The sequence below is a fragment of the Apis dorsata genome, unplaced genomic scaffold (genome assembly GCF_000469605.1).
Source record: "Apis dorsata unplaced genomic scaffold, Apis dorsata 1.3 scaffold_194, whole genome shotgun sequence".
NCBI lineage: Eukaryota > Metazoa > Arthropoda > Insecta > Hymenoptera > Apidae > Apis > Apis dorsata.
Window position 1 is genome coordinate 385,433 of NW_006263478.1, and position 15,702 is coordinate 401,134.

At 30.9% G+C, this 15,702-nt stretch overlaps 4 protein-coding genes across 5 annotated transcripts in view; 1 reads left to right on the plus strand and 3 right to left on the minus strand.

The window, feature by feature from the left end:
• The window catches only part of LOC102677154, a 99,335-nt gene that overhangs the window by 12,401 nt on the left and 71,232 nt on the right, over positions 1-15,702 (plus strand). The gene's annotated exons all lie outside the window — the stretch shown is intronic.
• LOC102677658 lies at positions 7-1,662 on the minus strand. The gene has a single exon (XM_006614602.2). It carries the CDS (start codon positions 1,660-1,662, stop codon positions 805-807), a length of 858 nt encoding a protein of 285 aa, XP_006614665.1. The 3' UTR covers positions 7-804.
• On the minus strand, positions 1,711-5,931 carry LOC102677518. Its single transcript, XM_006614601.2, has 2 exons — positions 5,770-5,931; positions 1,711-2,394 (listed from the first exon to the last, which is right to left on the minus strand). Exons 1-2 carry the CDS (start codon positions 5,795-5,797, stop codon positions 2,087-2,089), a joined length of 336 nt encoding a protein of 111 aa, XP_006614664.1. The 5' UTR covers positions 5,798-5,931; the 3' UTR covers positions 1,711-2,086.
• Positions 8,372-9,501, minus strand: LOC102677380. Of its 2 annotated transcripts, none has more exons than XM_006614600.2 (3): positions 9,272-9,501; positions 8,737-8,893; positions 8,372-8,587 (listed from the first exon to the last, which is right to left on the minus strand). In XM_006614600.2, the coding sequence occupies exons 1-3, from the start codon at positions 9,398-9,400 to the stop codon at positions 8,433-8,435; spliced, it is 441 nt and encodes a 146-aa protein (XP_006614663.1). In that variant the 5' UTR covers positions 9,401-9,501; the 3' UTR covers positions 8,372-8,432. The 2 variants fall into 2 exon arrangements, with proteins under 2 accessions (XP_006614663.1, XP_031365825.1); XM_031509965.1 differs by having other exon boundaries at positions 9,269-9,457.

Below are 15,702 nucleotides of genomic sequence, written 5' to 3' on the forward strand. Positions count from 1 at the left end.
TGATGTTTATTTTCAACAGTTTCTTTTGTTGCTCGAATAATGCATAGTCATAACTCGAGAAATTATATACGACATATAATAGTTTAATCAAAGATATTTTTTAATAAAATTTCTTAGCTTTTAAATAGGAATGCGAGTATAGATAAATAAGAGTTTCGAGTATAGATATTTATTGGAAAAAAAATTATTTTTTTAATAAAACTTCTCAACTTTTAAATAGGAATATATTTTCGAAGTATTCATTCGAAATTTTGTGGGAAATATTAATACTATTAAAATTCTATTGATTCTACTTTTGCTTGCAAAGCTGTCTTTTTTTTAACTTAATATCTAAAATATTTAACATTATTCAACTTCTGTGATATCAATCACTTTCTCGTAGTGGAATTCTGAATTTGATAAATATGCTAAAATAATGATAATCCAGCTAGATTTTAAAATATTTTAACAGGAAGATATGAACAATTATAAGTTTCATTTTAAGGAACTATATCTTAAGGAATCCAGATATTAATATATATATTAAACAATTTAAAGTTTATACTAATATATTCAAAATGTATTCATGACTTTTTGCATGAAAATCGATAATACATTTATTAACAATAAATCATTTTAATATAGCTGCGATACTTGCGAAATGTTTCAATATTTCTTCCAACAGTCTAATACGCCTACACTCAAAATATCTAATATTAACTAATTTTCCTCTACTTATTTGTTTCACAAATATATTCGAAATATATTCTATTAAATTTACACTAAATTTACTAAACTTCCTAAATTTAAATTATCGTTAAATTTTCAAGGCCACTTAAACGTTTCATCGCAAGAAGCCTCGTCCTCCAAGCTCAGGGGACAATACTCATCCGCGCTGACCCTTTCCAAATTCCCTATATCGGCTCTCGGTTTATACGGCAACTGAGAGACCAAAATGCCCTCCAACGGCTTCTTTTTATCCGCATCCTCCTCGAATTCCCAGAAATCGTCGTTAGATACATGATTTCTGATAACCGATTTAAAATCCTTCTCCGTCAACGTGATCGTCTTCACGTTTCGCTTCTTGGACGACTTTTTCTCGCGTGAAATGTCCCTAGAAACGGTTGCTCTTTTGTTGCATTGAACTCCTTTCATCGAGTTCTTAGACACCTGGGAGACTGATCGATGACGATCGTCGTTCTCGTGACATTCGAGGTCACGGTCATTGTGATTAATAGGCTGTCGAGAATCCTGTTCGTTCTCGGACGACTTACTACTACTTTCCAGCCCCGATTCCACGATCGTTTCTAGGAATGTATTTTTATCGATAGATCCCCCTGTGTCGGCCCCGTTTTCACTGGTGCCACCTGTCACTCGTTGCCCCTCGTCCGATCGAATTGTGTCATTTCCTGCAACTTCGACCGTCAACGTTTCGTTAAGTTCGAGAATCTCTCGTAGCGGCGCCACTGATGCTTCGGGGCGTGGCGTGGTCGAAGCGGGATCGATCTTATCGGCCGAGTCACTTTGCACATCGGATTTCATTTGCGGATTCTTTCGATACTCTTCCTCCAAGTAGCTTCGAAACTGATCCTTGAAGTAGCCGTCGATCATTTTCCACACGCTGGTGCTGTACCAGGTGAGTATACCGATGAGAAAGACGCCACGAAAGACCAATCCCAGCATGATTATTTATTGAGTGTTATTTTCTTTCTCTTTGCTTCGATCGATCGATTGAAATTGATAAGAATGCGTGTCATTTGACGATTATGATATATTTTGCTTGTTGAAAGATAAATATTCGTAAAAAAATTATTTTAAGAAGTTTGCAGAAGAATGCTTTATGACCTCGAGTATCGATACATGTCGATAGTTGATACATGTATTAAAATATTTCCGTATCATTACCATCTTTGATTCATGTTACGTGTTACGTCGATACGATCGTGAGTCTAGAGTTTATGTTCTCAGGAAATAAAGGACGATTTTCAAAGCGCGTAGTCGTCAAATATCGAATTTTTAATGGAAACGCGATGGAAATATCGGTTGTCAACTTCTCATTGGTATATCGAGAGAAACATTTTTGCCTCTCAAAATCTCAAGTTGTCATTTATGTTTCATAGTAATATTCTTTGATAATACTGATAATTTCCTGTATTTTCGGTATTCCCATCGTGACGAAGATCATGATAGAATTAGCAATGACAAAGAGTCGCATCGTTTCGAAACCATCGCTAGATCTCAACCACTCGCTGAAACCTTCGTTATACTCATCTAACGAATCATTTTTCTTCTCTGAATTCTTATCATTCTTCTTATCATTTTTCTTCTCTGAATCCTTCGTTTCGTTTTGTCGACCCTTTCCACCCTTGTTTTCATTGTTGCCGCGTTTCTTCATCGCTTCTACGCGGATATCATCTGAAAATTATTAAATTTTGAATGAGCGAATGGAATGAGTTAATTCGAGAAATGAAGGAAATTCTGTTTTTATCCCATTGTGTGAGTTATTCCTGTCAATTCAAGTTTCACGCGAAATATTCTACTTAAGACTAATTTTAGACATCGCTTTTCTGGAGTCACAGCTTTTCATATGCCTATAGTAAGCACGCTTAAAATACATTGAGTTGAAGGGTTCACGATAAAAATGGAACTTCAAATATATTTAATTCATATTCTTGGATATATTTAATTTTCATTATTGAACCAATATCAATATTACGTAACGACTATATATTAAATATTCCATTACCTCCGCGTTTCTTCTTTTTTCATTGTTAAATTTGCTTCAGATCAAAATGAATTGTTAATAAAAATTTTCTCTTCGCGATTCGCGTGAAAAATAATAATTATACATTACCGAAAATATTCATCGTATCTCCAAAATTAAAACAGAAATATTATTAAAATATTTATTGAAATACAGAACTTCTTAAACCGAATTTCTGTCAAAATAGTATAACATCGAATCAAATATAAAATATAAAAATAATTAAAAACGAAACGATAACGAAATTTCATTCGAATTTGAATTTAAAAACAAAAAAAAAAAAAAACTACAAATGGACAAAAGAGGAAATAAACAAACTTCCATTATTCATCTTTGTTCTTCAAGCGTGGGTGCAGCTAATTTATTTTCCGGCCTCGCCTACGCACTTTCAACTTTCGACAAAATTAAAAAAAAGATAAAGAAGAAAACAGAGTTCAGCGAGACGAAAGATAAAATTTACAAAAATAAATCGGCTCGATTCGATTTTTACCGATAAGGAAATTTTTCGACTGGCGAAAAAAAAGTGTAGAGAGAGTGGTGGGCGAAAGAAATGGATGCTCGTCCTCTCCAGAAAACCATTACATCGCGTTTCAGATCAGCATTTTCCACATTGAACGCTCAAGTGAATCACGCGCGTACGTAATGCATGCGTACATCACACGATCACGATCGTGTACTCGTTGTCTTCCCTACGTGCTGGAATGTGTGAAATATGCCGTCTCTGCGCGCTAATGCACGTGAATCGGCTTTCGACATTTCGAAGACAAGAGTTAAGGGGGTGGGCGTTACTCGAATCCGGTTCATTTAGCCCGCATCGATTACCCCCAAACTGTCAACTGCGAATGCATCAACGAGATACCATAATTTCGAAACGACCGTGCTTCATTAGATTGGGGGATTGGAAAGGGGATTACGAACGAATTAAGTTATTAAAAGGTTTAAAGAATCAAGCTTTTTCTTTTAAGATCTATTGTATTAATTATTTATTAGATGGTGTGTGAACACTGATGAAGAGAAGAACGTTTGAAAAATTTAATTTGATGTAAATAATTAGATGTAGATAATCGTGATGAATTTTTGAAAAGAGTGGAATATTATATCGAGAAATATGGACTTAAGACATAAGAAAATTTGAGATGGAGAATGTGGATTTAAGGGTATTGGAAGTGACTTCAAATTTTTTCTTCGCCCGAGTTTGAATCCGTTCAAAAGTCTTTCTACTTCTATCTAAAAAGGGAAGAAGAAAGAAGATTGATAAAGATCTAGAATATTAAAAAAGGTTAAAGTAGAGAATGTGGAAGATATCAGAGGTGATTCAAATTTATCTTCGTTCAAGTTCGGATTTGCTTAAGAATTTTTCTATTTCTGTTTAAGAAAGATTGATAAATGGTTCGAAAATAGTCGATTAAGAGATTAATAACAGTTTTTGAAAATGACTACTGTAAATGTACTGAAATTTTCTGGAAGAAGTGAATAATTTCTATTTGGAAACACATCATAAAATTAGCGCTGGATGAATGTAAGTACTATTTCGCGCTATTTACATTTAGCTCATGACACATCCTCGCGATGATTAGTTGCTATGAAACAAAGACGAAAAACGAAATCGATGAAAGAAGAAATTACGTACGAATGGCATCCTTTTCTCTAAATTTCAGAATTTGTTCGATAAATCATGATGTTATCTAAATTTTTCATTATTCCTTCTTTAAACGTCATAGAATTATTGTTAAACTTATTGTTTGAACATTGAAATAATTGAGCAATGATACAAAAGATATTTTTGCAAAATAAGAGGTTGAAGAATGAATTTTATTAGACTTGAACATTGTTGAAACGACACAAATAAATATTAGAAATAAAATTATTTTATGAATCTATAGGAAAGCCGTAGATTATATTAACACAGAAATAACGTTCTATTCAAGACGTTAGCACACTATTGGTTAAAATTCCAACCTTTTATTATGGCCTTGTTCCTTCTCGAAAACTTGAATCTCTCTATCGAGCCTCTAATTACCGAAGTTTAGTCTTCCATTATTTCTCTTCAAACTTGCATAATGTATGACAAAAGTTGGACCGCCTCTGGCAAAAATAGTTAATTAAGGAACAATTATAAGAATTTTCTTCAGTGTCTGTCATTTTGTCTTCCTTTGATCTTTAACAATCCTTATACAATTGATAGAAAAATAAAAGAGAATGATTGCAAAAATTTCCAATCTGCCTTCGACTTTAATATCATTTACTCTTTTTAATCAAATTCAATTTTATTACGAAATCCGTAAAGAAAACATCCAACCACTTCAATCCCCAAAATTGCATCCTAAACTAGATCAGCATATTGTAATTGTCTCATGAATAAATATAAGCTTGTTTTCGTATAAGCAGGATGGCAAAGTGCACGTCGATAAATTTTTCTTCCCAGACTTAAAACTGCTTCGTCCTTTCCTTGCTCGGTTTAAACGCGATTTAAACTTAAACATCCAAAAGTTAGCGTTGTTGCATCAACGTAAAATCTAGTCTAGAAAGTTGTATACTTGAAAGATTTAATCCAAAATTATTCACGAATAGATATTTTTTATACCATGCCTTTATTTCGTCTTTTATGGATTTTCAAATTTTTCATCCTTCGACAAGCAAACTGGCCATCGAAAAAAAATCCTTTCGATATAATTCAAACACCGATCATTCTCCATAAATCACGAAATTTATCATACGATACAAAACAAAAAGATCGTAATTACAGAGATTCACAGTCTCCACCGTCAAAGAAAATCCTCTCAACGATATTCAAACGCGAATCGTTTGCCGTAAATCACAAAATTTACCGCACGATAGAAATAGAAAGAACGATTCGTGATCAAGGGTATTTCCAACGCGATATTTTACGATCGATCGATCATTCTTCAACCCTTTTTTTTCTCCCTTTATCTCTCATTTCTGCTTTCTCACTCGACGTAGAAGTTAGACGCTGTGCTTTATGAAGTTCACTTATGAAATTATTCGGATATCGCGCGAGAACTCACCGCGATTGATCAGTTTTCCATCGATCATCGAACCAATGTTCGATGAATCAAACGGTATTTGCACCAAAATTCGAAACTTTTCCACGGATCTTCTCTTCTATCTATTGGATGTTCTCGTGTCGTGGCGCACGAAACGATCGTCACCGACTACTGATTGCCGGTTTTCCTCCTCTGTATCGTGGGTGAATCGATAGGGCTTCTTCGTTAAGCTCATTACAAGACTCTTCGAGTTTAAGGGTTCTTCGATGCTCGCGTGTGTCATGCGTGGAAAGATTCGATTGCGGAAAATTTTTTTTGGAGGAGATGAAGGAGAGAATGATGAGACGAGTGGATATGAATAATAAAATATCTTCGTTTTTTTTTTTTGGTGAAGAGGATCTGTTGGATTGCGAAGGAGGAGAACGTAAATGGAAGAGTGATTGTTTTACAGCATTTATTCCTTTTGTTGTTCTTTACGAATTCACTAAGGAAAAATTTTACTCGCAAATAATTTATTTGAAATGGAATCGAATTTGGATAACGTTGGAAGAAAGATTAGATTGCATCTTTTTGGGATAATGATAATTTTGATTGTTAGATATTTTTTTTTCTTTTCCTACAATGATATTATATTCGATTCGACAGCAAATTTTGTTTTATTCAACAGTGAAATAATAATCAATTTGGTACACGATGATCGATTCATGCATTCAAATAGTACGCTATTTTCCATTTATATTCGTGTCGATTAAAACAAGGGATGGTTCATCAATCATACAAGCTTTATACAATATTTCCTATAAAGAAATACGAAAAAAATGATGATGTAGTATTCTATCATTCGACACATTGCCATGACAGTAACTATTGTTACAAAATTTGTCTACGTAAATTTTAACTTGTTAATTATCTATTCTGTATTTGTACATTTTTAAATTTTTTTCATATATAATATGAAGTTATTCGTATAATTTCGTTATATATATGTATTTTTTAATTAATACATTTTTTATTATATTCATAATTTTTTGTAAAATTTTTTATTGAAAATGTGTGACGTTTTATTTATTTATTTTAAAATTTACTTAAAGGACATGGAACTTCTTAAGAACGATTGTTCGAAGCTGTAGTACTTCGTTATTCAATAACGCTTCGTTAATCCACTATGTATGTCAAATAATTTAGAAGCCAGACAGGTGAATAACTATTTTTTTTTTCTTATCTAAGTTCATCGACTCTAAAATTATTAATGATAAACGTAGAATGTACATAAATGTATTATGTATTACATAAGCATTTCATTAAGTATTATATAATTATTGAACGAGAAAAAGAGAAATCCTGAAGGAACCGTCTTCATTAAGCTACCTCAAGGGATTGCACTTTCTTGAGAAATTGAATTCTGAATACAGATATTTCGATCTTTCGATAAATCTAAAATGTATTTATATTATACAGATTTCTTTAAATATTTTTCTATTTTATAAACACTTCATTCTCTCCTAAAATTATATTTTTATCTATATCATAATGTTAGATACATATGCATTATATAAATAAAATCACGAATATCAAAACAAAGATATTATTTATCTTTCTTAATTTTTCTAAATATAAGTAATCGCATTCGTTGCATATAAATATGTTTTTTCCACGGTGGGAAAGAAACCTCGTGAAAAGGACATTACGAATACATAGTTACGTGACGAATATTTTAAATCGTGGTCTACTTTTGTTACGTTGTCTCCGCTCTATCTATCCGTGGCCGTATTTTTTCAACAGAGAGGAAAAGTCTCGGTTAACGGATGAAAAGCTTCCCTTACGGTCAAGAAATACAGTTTATTGGTAATTCTATTGAGAAATTTCCAGGTCGATCGTAACTAATGTACCTCGAACGAAAGAGTCTCTCCGGAAGAGTCCTCTTGTGCCTCCACCATACCCTTTCGTTCTATTTATTTTATATCTAAGGATCACGAGCCAAGGAACGTTTCATGAAGTAAGGAGAAATGATCGCATCACGCCCATCGATAATACGCGAAGATCAATAAAAAAAGAAAAAGAAAAAGTTTATTGTTCGAATCTATTGTTCTCTATTTATATTCATGTGGTGGACCGAAGCTATCGATGTTATGTTAATGTCACGTGATTTAAAGATTTGATAATCTTGTTATTTAGAAGATTATATTTGAATAATAACGTAAATCCCTTATCTTTGACTATGTAAAAGTGATTAACAGAATTAAAAAAAAAAGAATTGGAATAGTTTAAGATTAACGAAGATATATATAATTCGATAAATAAATATGAACGGATATTTGTGAAAATGATAAAATATAGAAAACGTGAAACATAAAAGATTTTTTTATTTAACATCACAAACAATTTTTCTATTATATTTATTATATATTTGGTTAGCAAATAGTAACTTATTTTCAAAGGAAATTAATGTTGATTGATGAAGGATTATTTTATGTAGAAATAAAGATTAATAAATTCAATTATCAGATAATTTTTTATTTGAATAATACTAAAAAAATTAAATTTAACATGATTTAAAATAAATTTAACATTATTTACATAAAATATATATTTTAAAATATATATTTTAAACTTATCGTATAAGAATCATATAGAAATTTTTTTAAAACTGGTACAATTATTAATTTAAAATCGTTAAAATTCGATTAATGTGCAGCAATGACCAAAGATAGGTAAGCTTTGCTATTTCTTTGAAGACGAATGTTAATGAAACCTTCGCTTCCCCCTAAAATATTTGATCTGTCGCAGACAACTGCTTGGCTGCCAGAATAATTTACAACACTGATATAGTGGAGGATTCCTGTAAAATTAAGTTACTTTCGAGAACTCTTACTTTTTGAACTCGATTATCGAGTTTACCCCAATTCTCGAGTTAATATTTTCTCAAGCTATACGATACGAAGAATAAGAAATATAACAAAAATATAAAAAAATATAAAGAAACCTTACCGTTCTTAACAGACAATTTCAACTCCAAGGAATCTACTACAGAACTGGGATTGTTCAATTCGATTTCCCTGTAAAAAATTTGTTCGTCTGCCTGGTGCGAACCGATAGTGAGATCACCGATGAATCCAATTGCGCGTTCTCCAAGTAAAGGATTCAACTGTACATATATACGAAAAAATTAGTTTTCGAATGAAAATTAATATAGATATTCTCGAATCAAGCGATAAACATAATATTATTTTATTAAGAACGAGAATAAAAGTATTCGAATAAAATTGTGCTAATTTTTTCAAATACAGAGGCTAACTTTATATAAAAATAAGATTTTAAATTTAAAAGATATCACGAATAACCTAAACAAATATAAAATAATAATAAATTAAAATAGAATATCATGAAAAAGGTATGATATCTCATCTGATTTAAAATCTTCCAATTAATGTAAGAAAAAAAAAAAAAAAAGAATAATGATACGCTTTATCTTCTTTCGAAAGCGAAAAATAGATTGGGGTAATAATTAGGGTGGACTTACCGCTTTAGACTGTTGCACGGCATCTTTGCTGGTGAATTCCAAGTGGTATTTGCTTCTCTGAGAAATATCGATAGAGGAGGCTTGAATCAGTGGCAGGGCCACGACGAGGACAACGGCAATTGTGCGGAACATCTTGGATTACGATTTCACTGTGGCTGTGATTGTGACTGTGCTATCGAGGAGGTGTACGTCTCTTTTATAGAGCGGGCCGAGAGTCCGTCAAGGTGAACGTGACTTATCTGAACGGTTCTTTTGTGATTTCTCCATTGGCTCCTATCATGCTCTCCCTCGTAGAATACAAATAAGGGAAATGTTCCCGGGTAAAACGTCACGTTATATGTATATGTTATACGTTTTATGACAGCGCATTATTAATTATGAATTTTCCTTTCTTTTCTTTTTTCTTCTCCTTCTTTTTTTTTTTTTTTTTTTTCGCCCCCCCAGATTTTTTAGAATTTTTTTTTTTTTTCGCCCCCCCAGATTTTTTAGAATTTTTTTTTTTTTTCGCCCCCCCAGATTTTTTAGAATTTTTTTTTTTTTTCGCCCCCCCAGATTTTTTAGAATTTTTTTTTTTTTTCGCCCCCCCAGATTTTTTAGAATTTTTTTTTTTTTTCGCCCCCCCAGATTTTTTAGAATTTTTTTTTTTTTTCGCCCCCCCAGATTTTTTAGAATTTTTTTTTTTTTTTTTATTCGTACCGTCAGATTTTTTAGAATATTTCATTTTTGTCAATTTTCATAATAAATATTTATTTTTGTGCTAATATATTTTTGAAATATTGTTTTTTGATCAAAAAGTTTTGTTATTAAATTTTAACTTTATATTTGCAAGTTTAAGAGTTTGTTTTCGAATTTGAGATATATTTATATTGATTTTTGTATTTTTTTTTTTTTTTAATTATTTATTGATCCTAGAAAATTATACTGTAGATTGATTTTAATCTTCTTGTATTTTTTCTGATTCGAATATTTTAATTATTGTTAACTGTTTTCATTGCTAGTAAGTAAATTACTAGATTTTATCTTTTACATTTCTATTTACATCGTAAAATTTATCAAGTATTATATAAATTGAAATTATATAAAAATAAAATTCAAATTATTATTGTTACATATAATGCACCAATATCAATTGAAAAAAGAAGACGAGATTCATGATATTTGCAGAAAATAATTTTTATTAATATTATTTTAATTTACAATTAATATTATTTGCATGAAAATTAAATAAAATAAATATTATTATATAATAAAATAAAACTTTCATAAAAATGTTATTGTTTTTTATTTTATTTTAAAATTATGATTTTTTTCTTAATGAATTTTTAATAAATTTATGATTTTTTTCTTAATGAATTTTTAATAAATTTTTTTTCATTTGTAGATTTCGTAATATTCGTAATATCGGTGAGGATAGAATAACATTTCATAATAAGGAAAAGAAAGGAAAAAATAACGATAAGATTGCTCGAGAAAATGAAAACGAGATAAAACAATTATAAATATTAAATTGTTTTTCAATATATATTTTTTATTAAATCAATTTCTATTAATCAACACGTATAAAAAATTTTTTTTCATATTTGAAAATTTGATACATGTATTAAATATTTATTTAATATTTATGCAATATTTATTTAAATATAAAAACTTGTTTTTTTAAAGTTTTTTGAATAATGCAATTAGCGGACACATTTATATATAATAACAATAATAAAATTATTCACTAAAAAAAAATTCTAGATATATAATCAAAAAATGTAATCATAATAAAAACATTTCTATCTGTTATCATTTTTTCAGGGAAATTCGCTGAAAAAAATTCGATATCATCAATCTTGATTAATTCAAATATTGATTAGATTGACTGATTCTCTAGCAATAACTGATATTATATGAAATGAAAACATGACATGAAAACACTTGTTATTGATATTTCTATTTGATATTTTCATTATTCCATTTTCATTACAGTATTATAAGACTCGATCGTTCTACCATGATAGAAATCGTTAGAAGAGCCACCCTTGCCCCAGGGGTAATCAGAAAACTTTGCAAATCTTCGCAGAAAATGTCCAATCTTCACTTTCCAATATCTAAGGCTCTTTCTTTTATGTTTTCCTTCTTTTTTTTTTTTCTCCCTCATATGTATGAAACCCAAAGTCCCTTAAGGAAAGGACTATACTATATCCGGGACATTTTTGCCTTTGTGTTGCGATTCAGCTGCTGTCTGCCAACTTTCTTAGCTGTTCGAACAACTAGGCTGACTGCTTCTGTTGGAAGTCTTAACCTATATTCCAAGTTCCACCCCTTTTCCGGTAGCCACCCCGAGTTTCACGAGGAAGTTCTTAATAACGCGATTACCGCACCCTTTCCAGACCAGGCGTCCTCAACTTGGCCGTTTCTTCCACTAATTTGATCGTTCGTCCCTTATATCCGCTATCTATTTGCTATATTTGCCATTCGAATCTCCGAGTTCTTTTAAATGCATCGATATTTTTGCGATATCGTGTTTATTTTTTATAATCTTTTTTTTTTACTTTTTTTTTTTGTTGATTGAATTGAATTTTTTTTTTTCTTTATTTGCATGGATAAGTTTAGAAATGTGATTGACTCTTGTTTTGACGTTAAACTTTTGAAATGTTTAAAATTGACATATTTCATTTCAGAATATTATTGTATATTGTATATTTGATTTCTAGTATGATGATTTTCTAGTAGTTTGAAAATTATATAATAATTATATAATATATATAACAAACAATCGTTAAATCGGAATTAAAATTATTCTAGAAAGATAAATTACTAAAAATCTTTATCTTAAAATCTCTCTAGTAGATACGAGGATTGTTTCTAAAAATATCAAATGTTTCTAAAAAATATTAAATTTAAAAATGAATGTTTTGTTATTCGTTATATTTTTTAAAGATATAAGATTCTATCTCTTCTATCTCAATATTTTTTATTTCAATATCTTGAAATATTAACACTTGTGTGTTATTCGAAATCAATTTCTTGGAAAATTTTTTTATTTTGCCAGACATTTGTTACGCTTCCCATATATCGTGGGGAATGAAATATTCAACTTAAATTATGGAATTATTATTTAAAAGATATTTTTGTATCTTATTTATTTCAATATTTTATTATTTTATTTATTATTTGATGTTTTAAATGTATTATTAATAAAAATAAAAATATATTAATAAAAGATTAGATAATATGAAAATCATACTTTTTTCCGCTTAAAAAAAAATTAATTAACAATAAATTTAGCATATCTTATCTTTTATTAATTAGTTAATAAGTATTTTAACTGAGATTATTTTTTAATTTTTAACAAAGAAGTATTTTTTAACAAAGTATGATAACATGAGTATTTTTTTTTCTTCGAATTTTATCAAATAATTTCAACAAACAATATAAAGTGCAATTTTTAATTTGTGGTTCGAATGAAAAGTCAGGAAGAAAATTACACGGTCTCATTTATTCAGCGAGGTGTACTCAAAGTCCAGTTGTCCGAGGAGTTGAGATGAGAAAAGAACCTGCGAAGAACAAATTATTCTCATTTTGTAGTCGTAATAAGAAACAGCTTGGCAACCAGATCCTATTTCCAGCATTTCTTCGAATTTGCATTTTCCACGGTTTTCGTTTACCAAGGAAGACAGCGTGAATCATTCTTTTCTTCGAAGTTAAATTGTCAGAATTCTTCTTTTTGTAGCATGGATATCGTGTTCTGTATCTGGAATGATACTTAAATTAAATTTCTAGTAAAATTTACACAAATTTATGGACATTCTTCTGATTTTTATTAAGTTTTTTTTTAAGATAAGGCTTTAAATTAAAAAATTTAAATTCTTGCATCGTTATGCATAGTTTATTAACTTTTTTATATTCGAGAAAAATTTGTCTTCATTTCGCTCGATAAATTTGTTTGTATGTGTCAATTCAATTCAATTATTTGATTTCACATTTACAGTGTATAAAGAAATCGTTCATAAAGATGATTAAAAATTTTCATTCATTCTTTTTTTTCTGCTTTGAAATAATAATGATGATAATAATAACAATAATAATAATAATAATAATCTTATAAATTATCTATTTCTTTATTGTTATTCTTATATTAGATAAATCCATTTAATTGTTGAAAATTTAATAATTTAAAAAAAAATTATTTTTCACTGACATATTATTCAAATGCAATTTCTTATCGTTTATCCACCAAAAATTATCTAAAATCATTTTATACTTCCAAATTACCATTTATCACATAATTAAACTTCCAAAATCCTGTGTGATTAAAATTATTTAAATTATCTTATATCCTCAAACTATTATACACAAAATCAACTCTCCACCAATTTTTCTCTCCAAAAACTTCCAAACTATTTCCAAAAAATTATTCAAAATTCTCGAACTCTCCTCTTCCTCATTACCATTCGATACAAGCGCAACCCTTTGTCATCCAAAGAAACATTTCTTCCGTTCGCCAAGGAATCTCTGGAGCAATTAAGCTCGAGACAATGTTCGCGCCTGGTTGCAACGCGTTTCCTTCTGTTTCCCCGTCGACAATGCCGCGTGTTTCGCCACGTACAACGAACGAACCACCCCATTCCTCTTTTATACGATTCGCGTTTGCATCGTTACTTGTCGGCCTGGTAATGAGGTGCTATTCGAAAATATTCGTCCACCACCTTATTCGACTTATTCTCGATAGAATCGCACGATCCTATCCTCGAATAACAGGTTGGTGACGATGATACGTAAATTTTTTCAGTTGAAACGCTTAACCCAGATTTAACGAGGGATTAAAGGAGAATCCAGAGCTGTCCGCGAGTAAATCCACGAATGAGACGAAAGTACACAGCGGAAATAATATTCTCCGGTTTCCGTGGATCTCGTGGAAGCTAATTAACGAGGAAGTTGGCGGTTGTGGGTGGTGAATCGCCGATTCGCCTGCCTTTCTCTGCCAATTACTCGTCGACACGTCTGTCTCTTGCATATTTGCAGAGATTAAGGGGTTGTTTAAGAAGAAACGTCTGTAATTATATTCTCGAGGAAAGTTTAGTGTTTTGGATGCTTCTGAAGAGTTTAGAACGAACGATGATCCTTTTTTTCTTTTTCAATCGTTTGCGAAGTCTAATTAGAATTTTCTTATACTTGGAAAAATTTTGTTCAAAGTAAGAAATGAAAAATGGAATGAAAGAGGAATTTTAAATTGATGAGTTAAAGTTTGATCTTCGTTTCATCGAGCAAGCGTTCACGTTGTTGAAAGAATGAAGAAAAAAGATTCCTGTTATTAAAATAATTCAATGCTCCACATTCTGTTCTAAAATTATTATTCTATTGGAAACGAATTTTTCACGTTTAAAAGTTCAAATTTCTCGAACGAAAATAACGAAAATAACTAAAATAGCCACTTCAAAGTAACTATTTTTAAATATATTGCTATTTAAAATAAAATTGTCTCTCTAATATCAAATTTACGATCTCATCTCGTCGTTTCGTCGTGTCGAAGTTCAAAGTTCACCGTATTCCGTCGTCACATCGTATTCACATCGTATACAATAAACAAAATTTCACAGCCAATATCTTCGTTCGTGATCCATCCCTCCATCCAGCAAAAGTTTCGATTCCTCGTCGACCGTGTCCCGCCTCCGATCACGATCGAATCCAGCCCACGTGGCTTGATCATCACGCAACACGCGCTCTCTGTCCACAGGGTCCACGGGGGTGGTTAAAGCAGTCGCGAAATGCTAAGGGATGATCGCTAATAGGCGGGGGCGCAACAGTTGCGTGGGTGGATGCGCGTTTGATGGAAGAGGAGTAGGGAGGCGGAAGAGGGATGAAGCACACGTAGAAGGGGGTTGGTTCCCGGTAACCAGTTGACGTGCAGTCAGTACTCATCTGGTATCCACGCGGCGAGCAACCCTATCCCGATGGAATTTCGCGGTGGAAACTTCGGTATCGCGCCAGTTTAAACGGTGTGTTGCGCTCGATGATTAATGGGCGATTTTGATAAAATATAATAACACGGTTTCGTGTACGTCCTTGTGAGAATAATAATCGATATGAGAGAAAAATTGATGGGAAGGTGTTGGATGAATGGGAGAGGGGGAGGAGGGGATGTGGAAAGCGCGAAATTTTCATTCGTGGAAATTTCTCTTTTTCTTTCCTATATAATTATTTGAACATAGTAATCCGATGTGATGATTAGTGATATTTAGTTTCGATGGTTTCGATTGATTTATTAAATCGATTTTTGATTGGAATGTTATTTCGATATTTTAATTTTTGTTTTTGTAAGTAGGAGGAATTAGTATGAGTATAAAATTAATTAATTTGTGATTCAGAAGTATAAATATAATATTCTCGATAATGGAAAATTTAATCTTAGATTGTATCTTTATAATCTTTTTTTTTTTTTTTTTTTT

Coding starts and splice junctions, on each gene's coding strand:
- LOC102677518 (XM_006614601.2), bottom strand. CDS start 5,797: ATGATCGATGGAAAACTGATCAATCGCG. Junction 2,395..5,769: donor TGGAAAACTGATCAATCGCG/GTGAGTTCTCGC, acceptor AATAATTTTCAG/ATGATATCCGCGTAGAAGCG.
- LOC102677658 (XM_006614602.2), bottom strand. CDS start 1,662: ATGCTGGGATTGGTCTTTCGTGGCGTCTTTCTCATCGGTATACTCACC.
- LOC102677380 (XM_031509965.1), bottom strand. CDS start 9,400: ATGTTCCGCACAATTGCCGTTGTCCTCGTCGTGGCCCTGCCACTGATT. Junction 8,894..9,268: donor CCGTGCAACAGTCTAAAGCG/GTAAGTCCACCC, acceptor ATATATGTACAG/TTGAATCCTTTACTTGGAGA. Junction 8,588..8,736: donor GAAATTGTCTGTTAAGAACG/GTAAGGTTTCTT, acceptor TTAATTTTACAG/GAATCCTCCACTATATCAGT.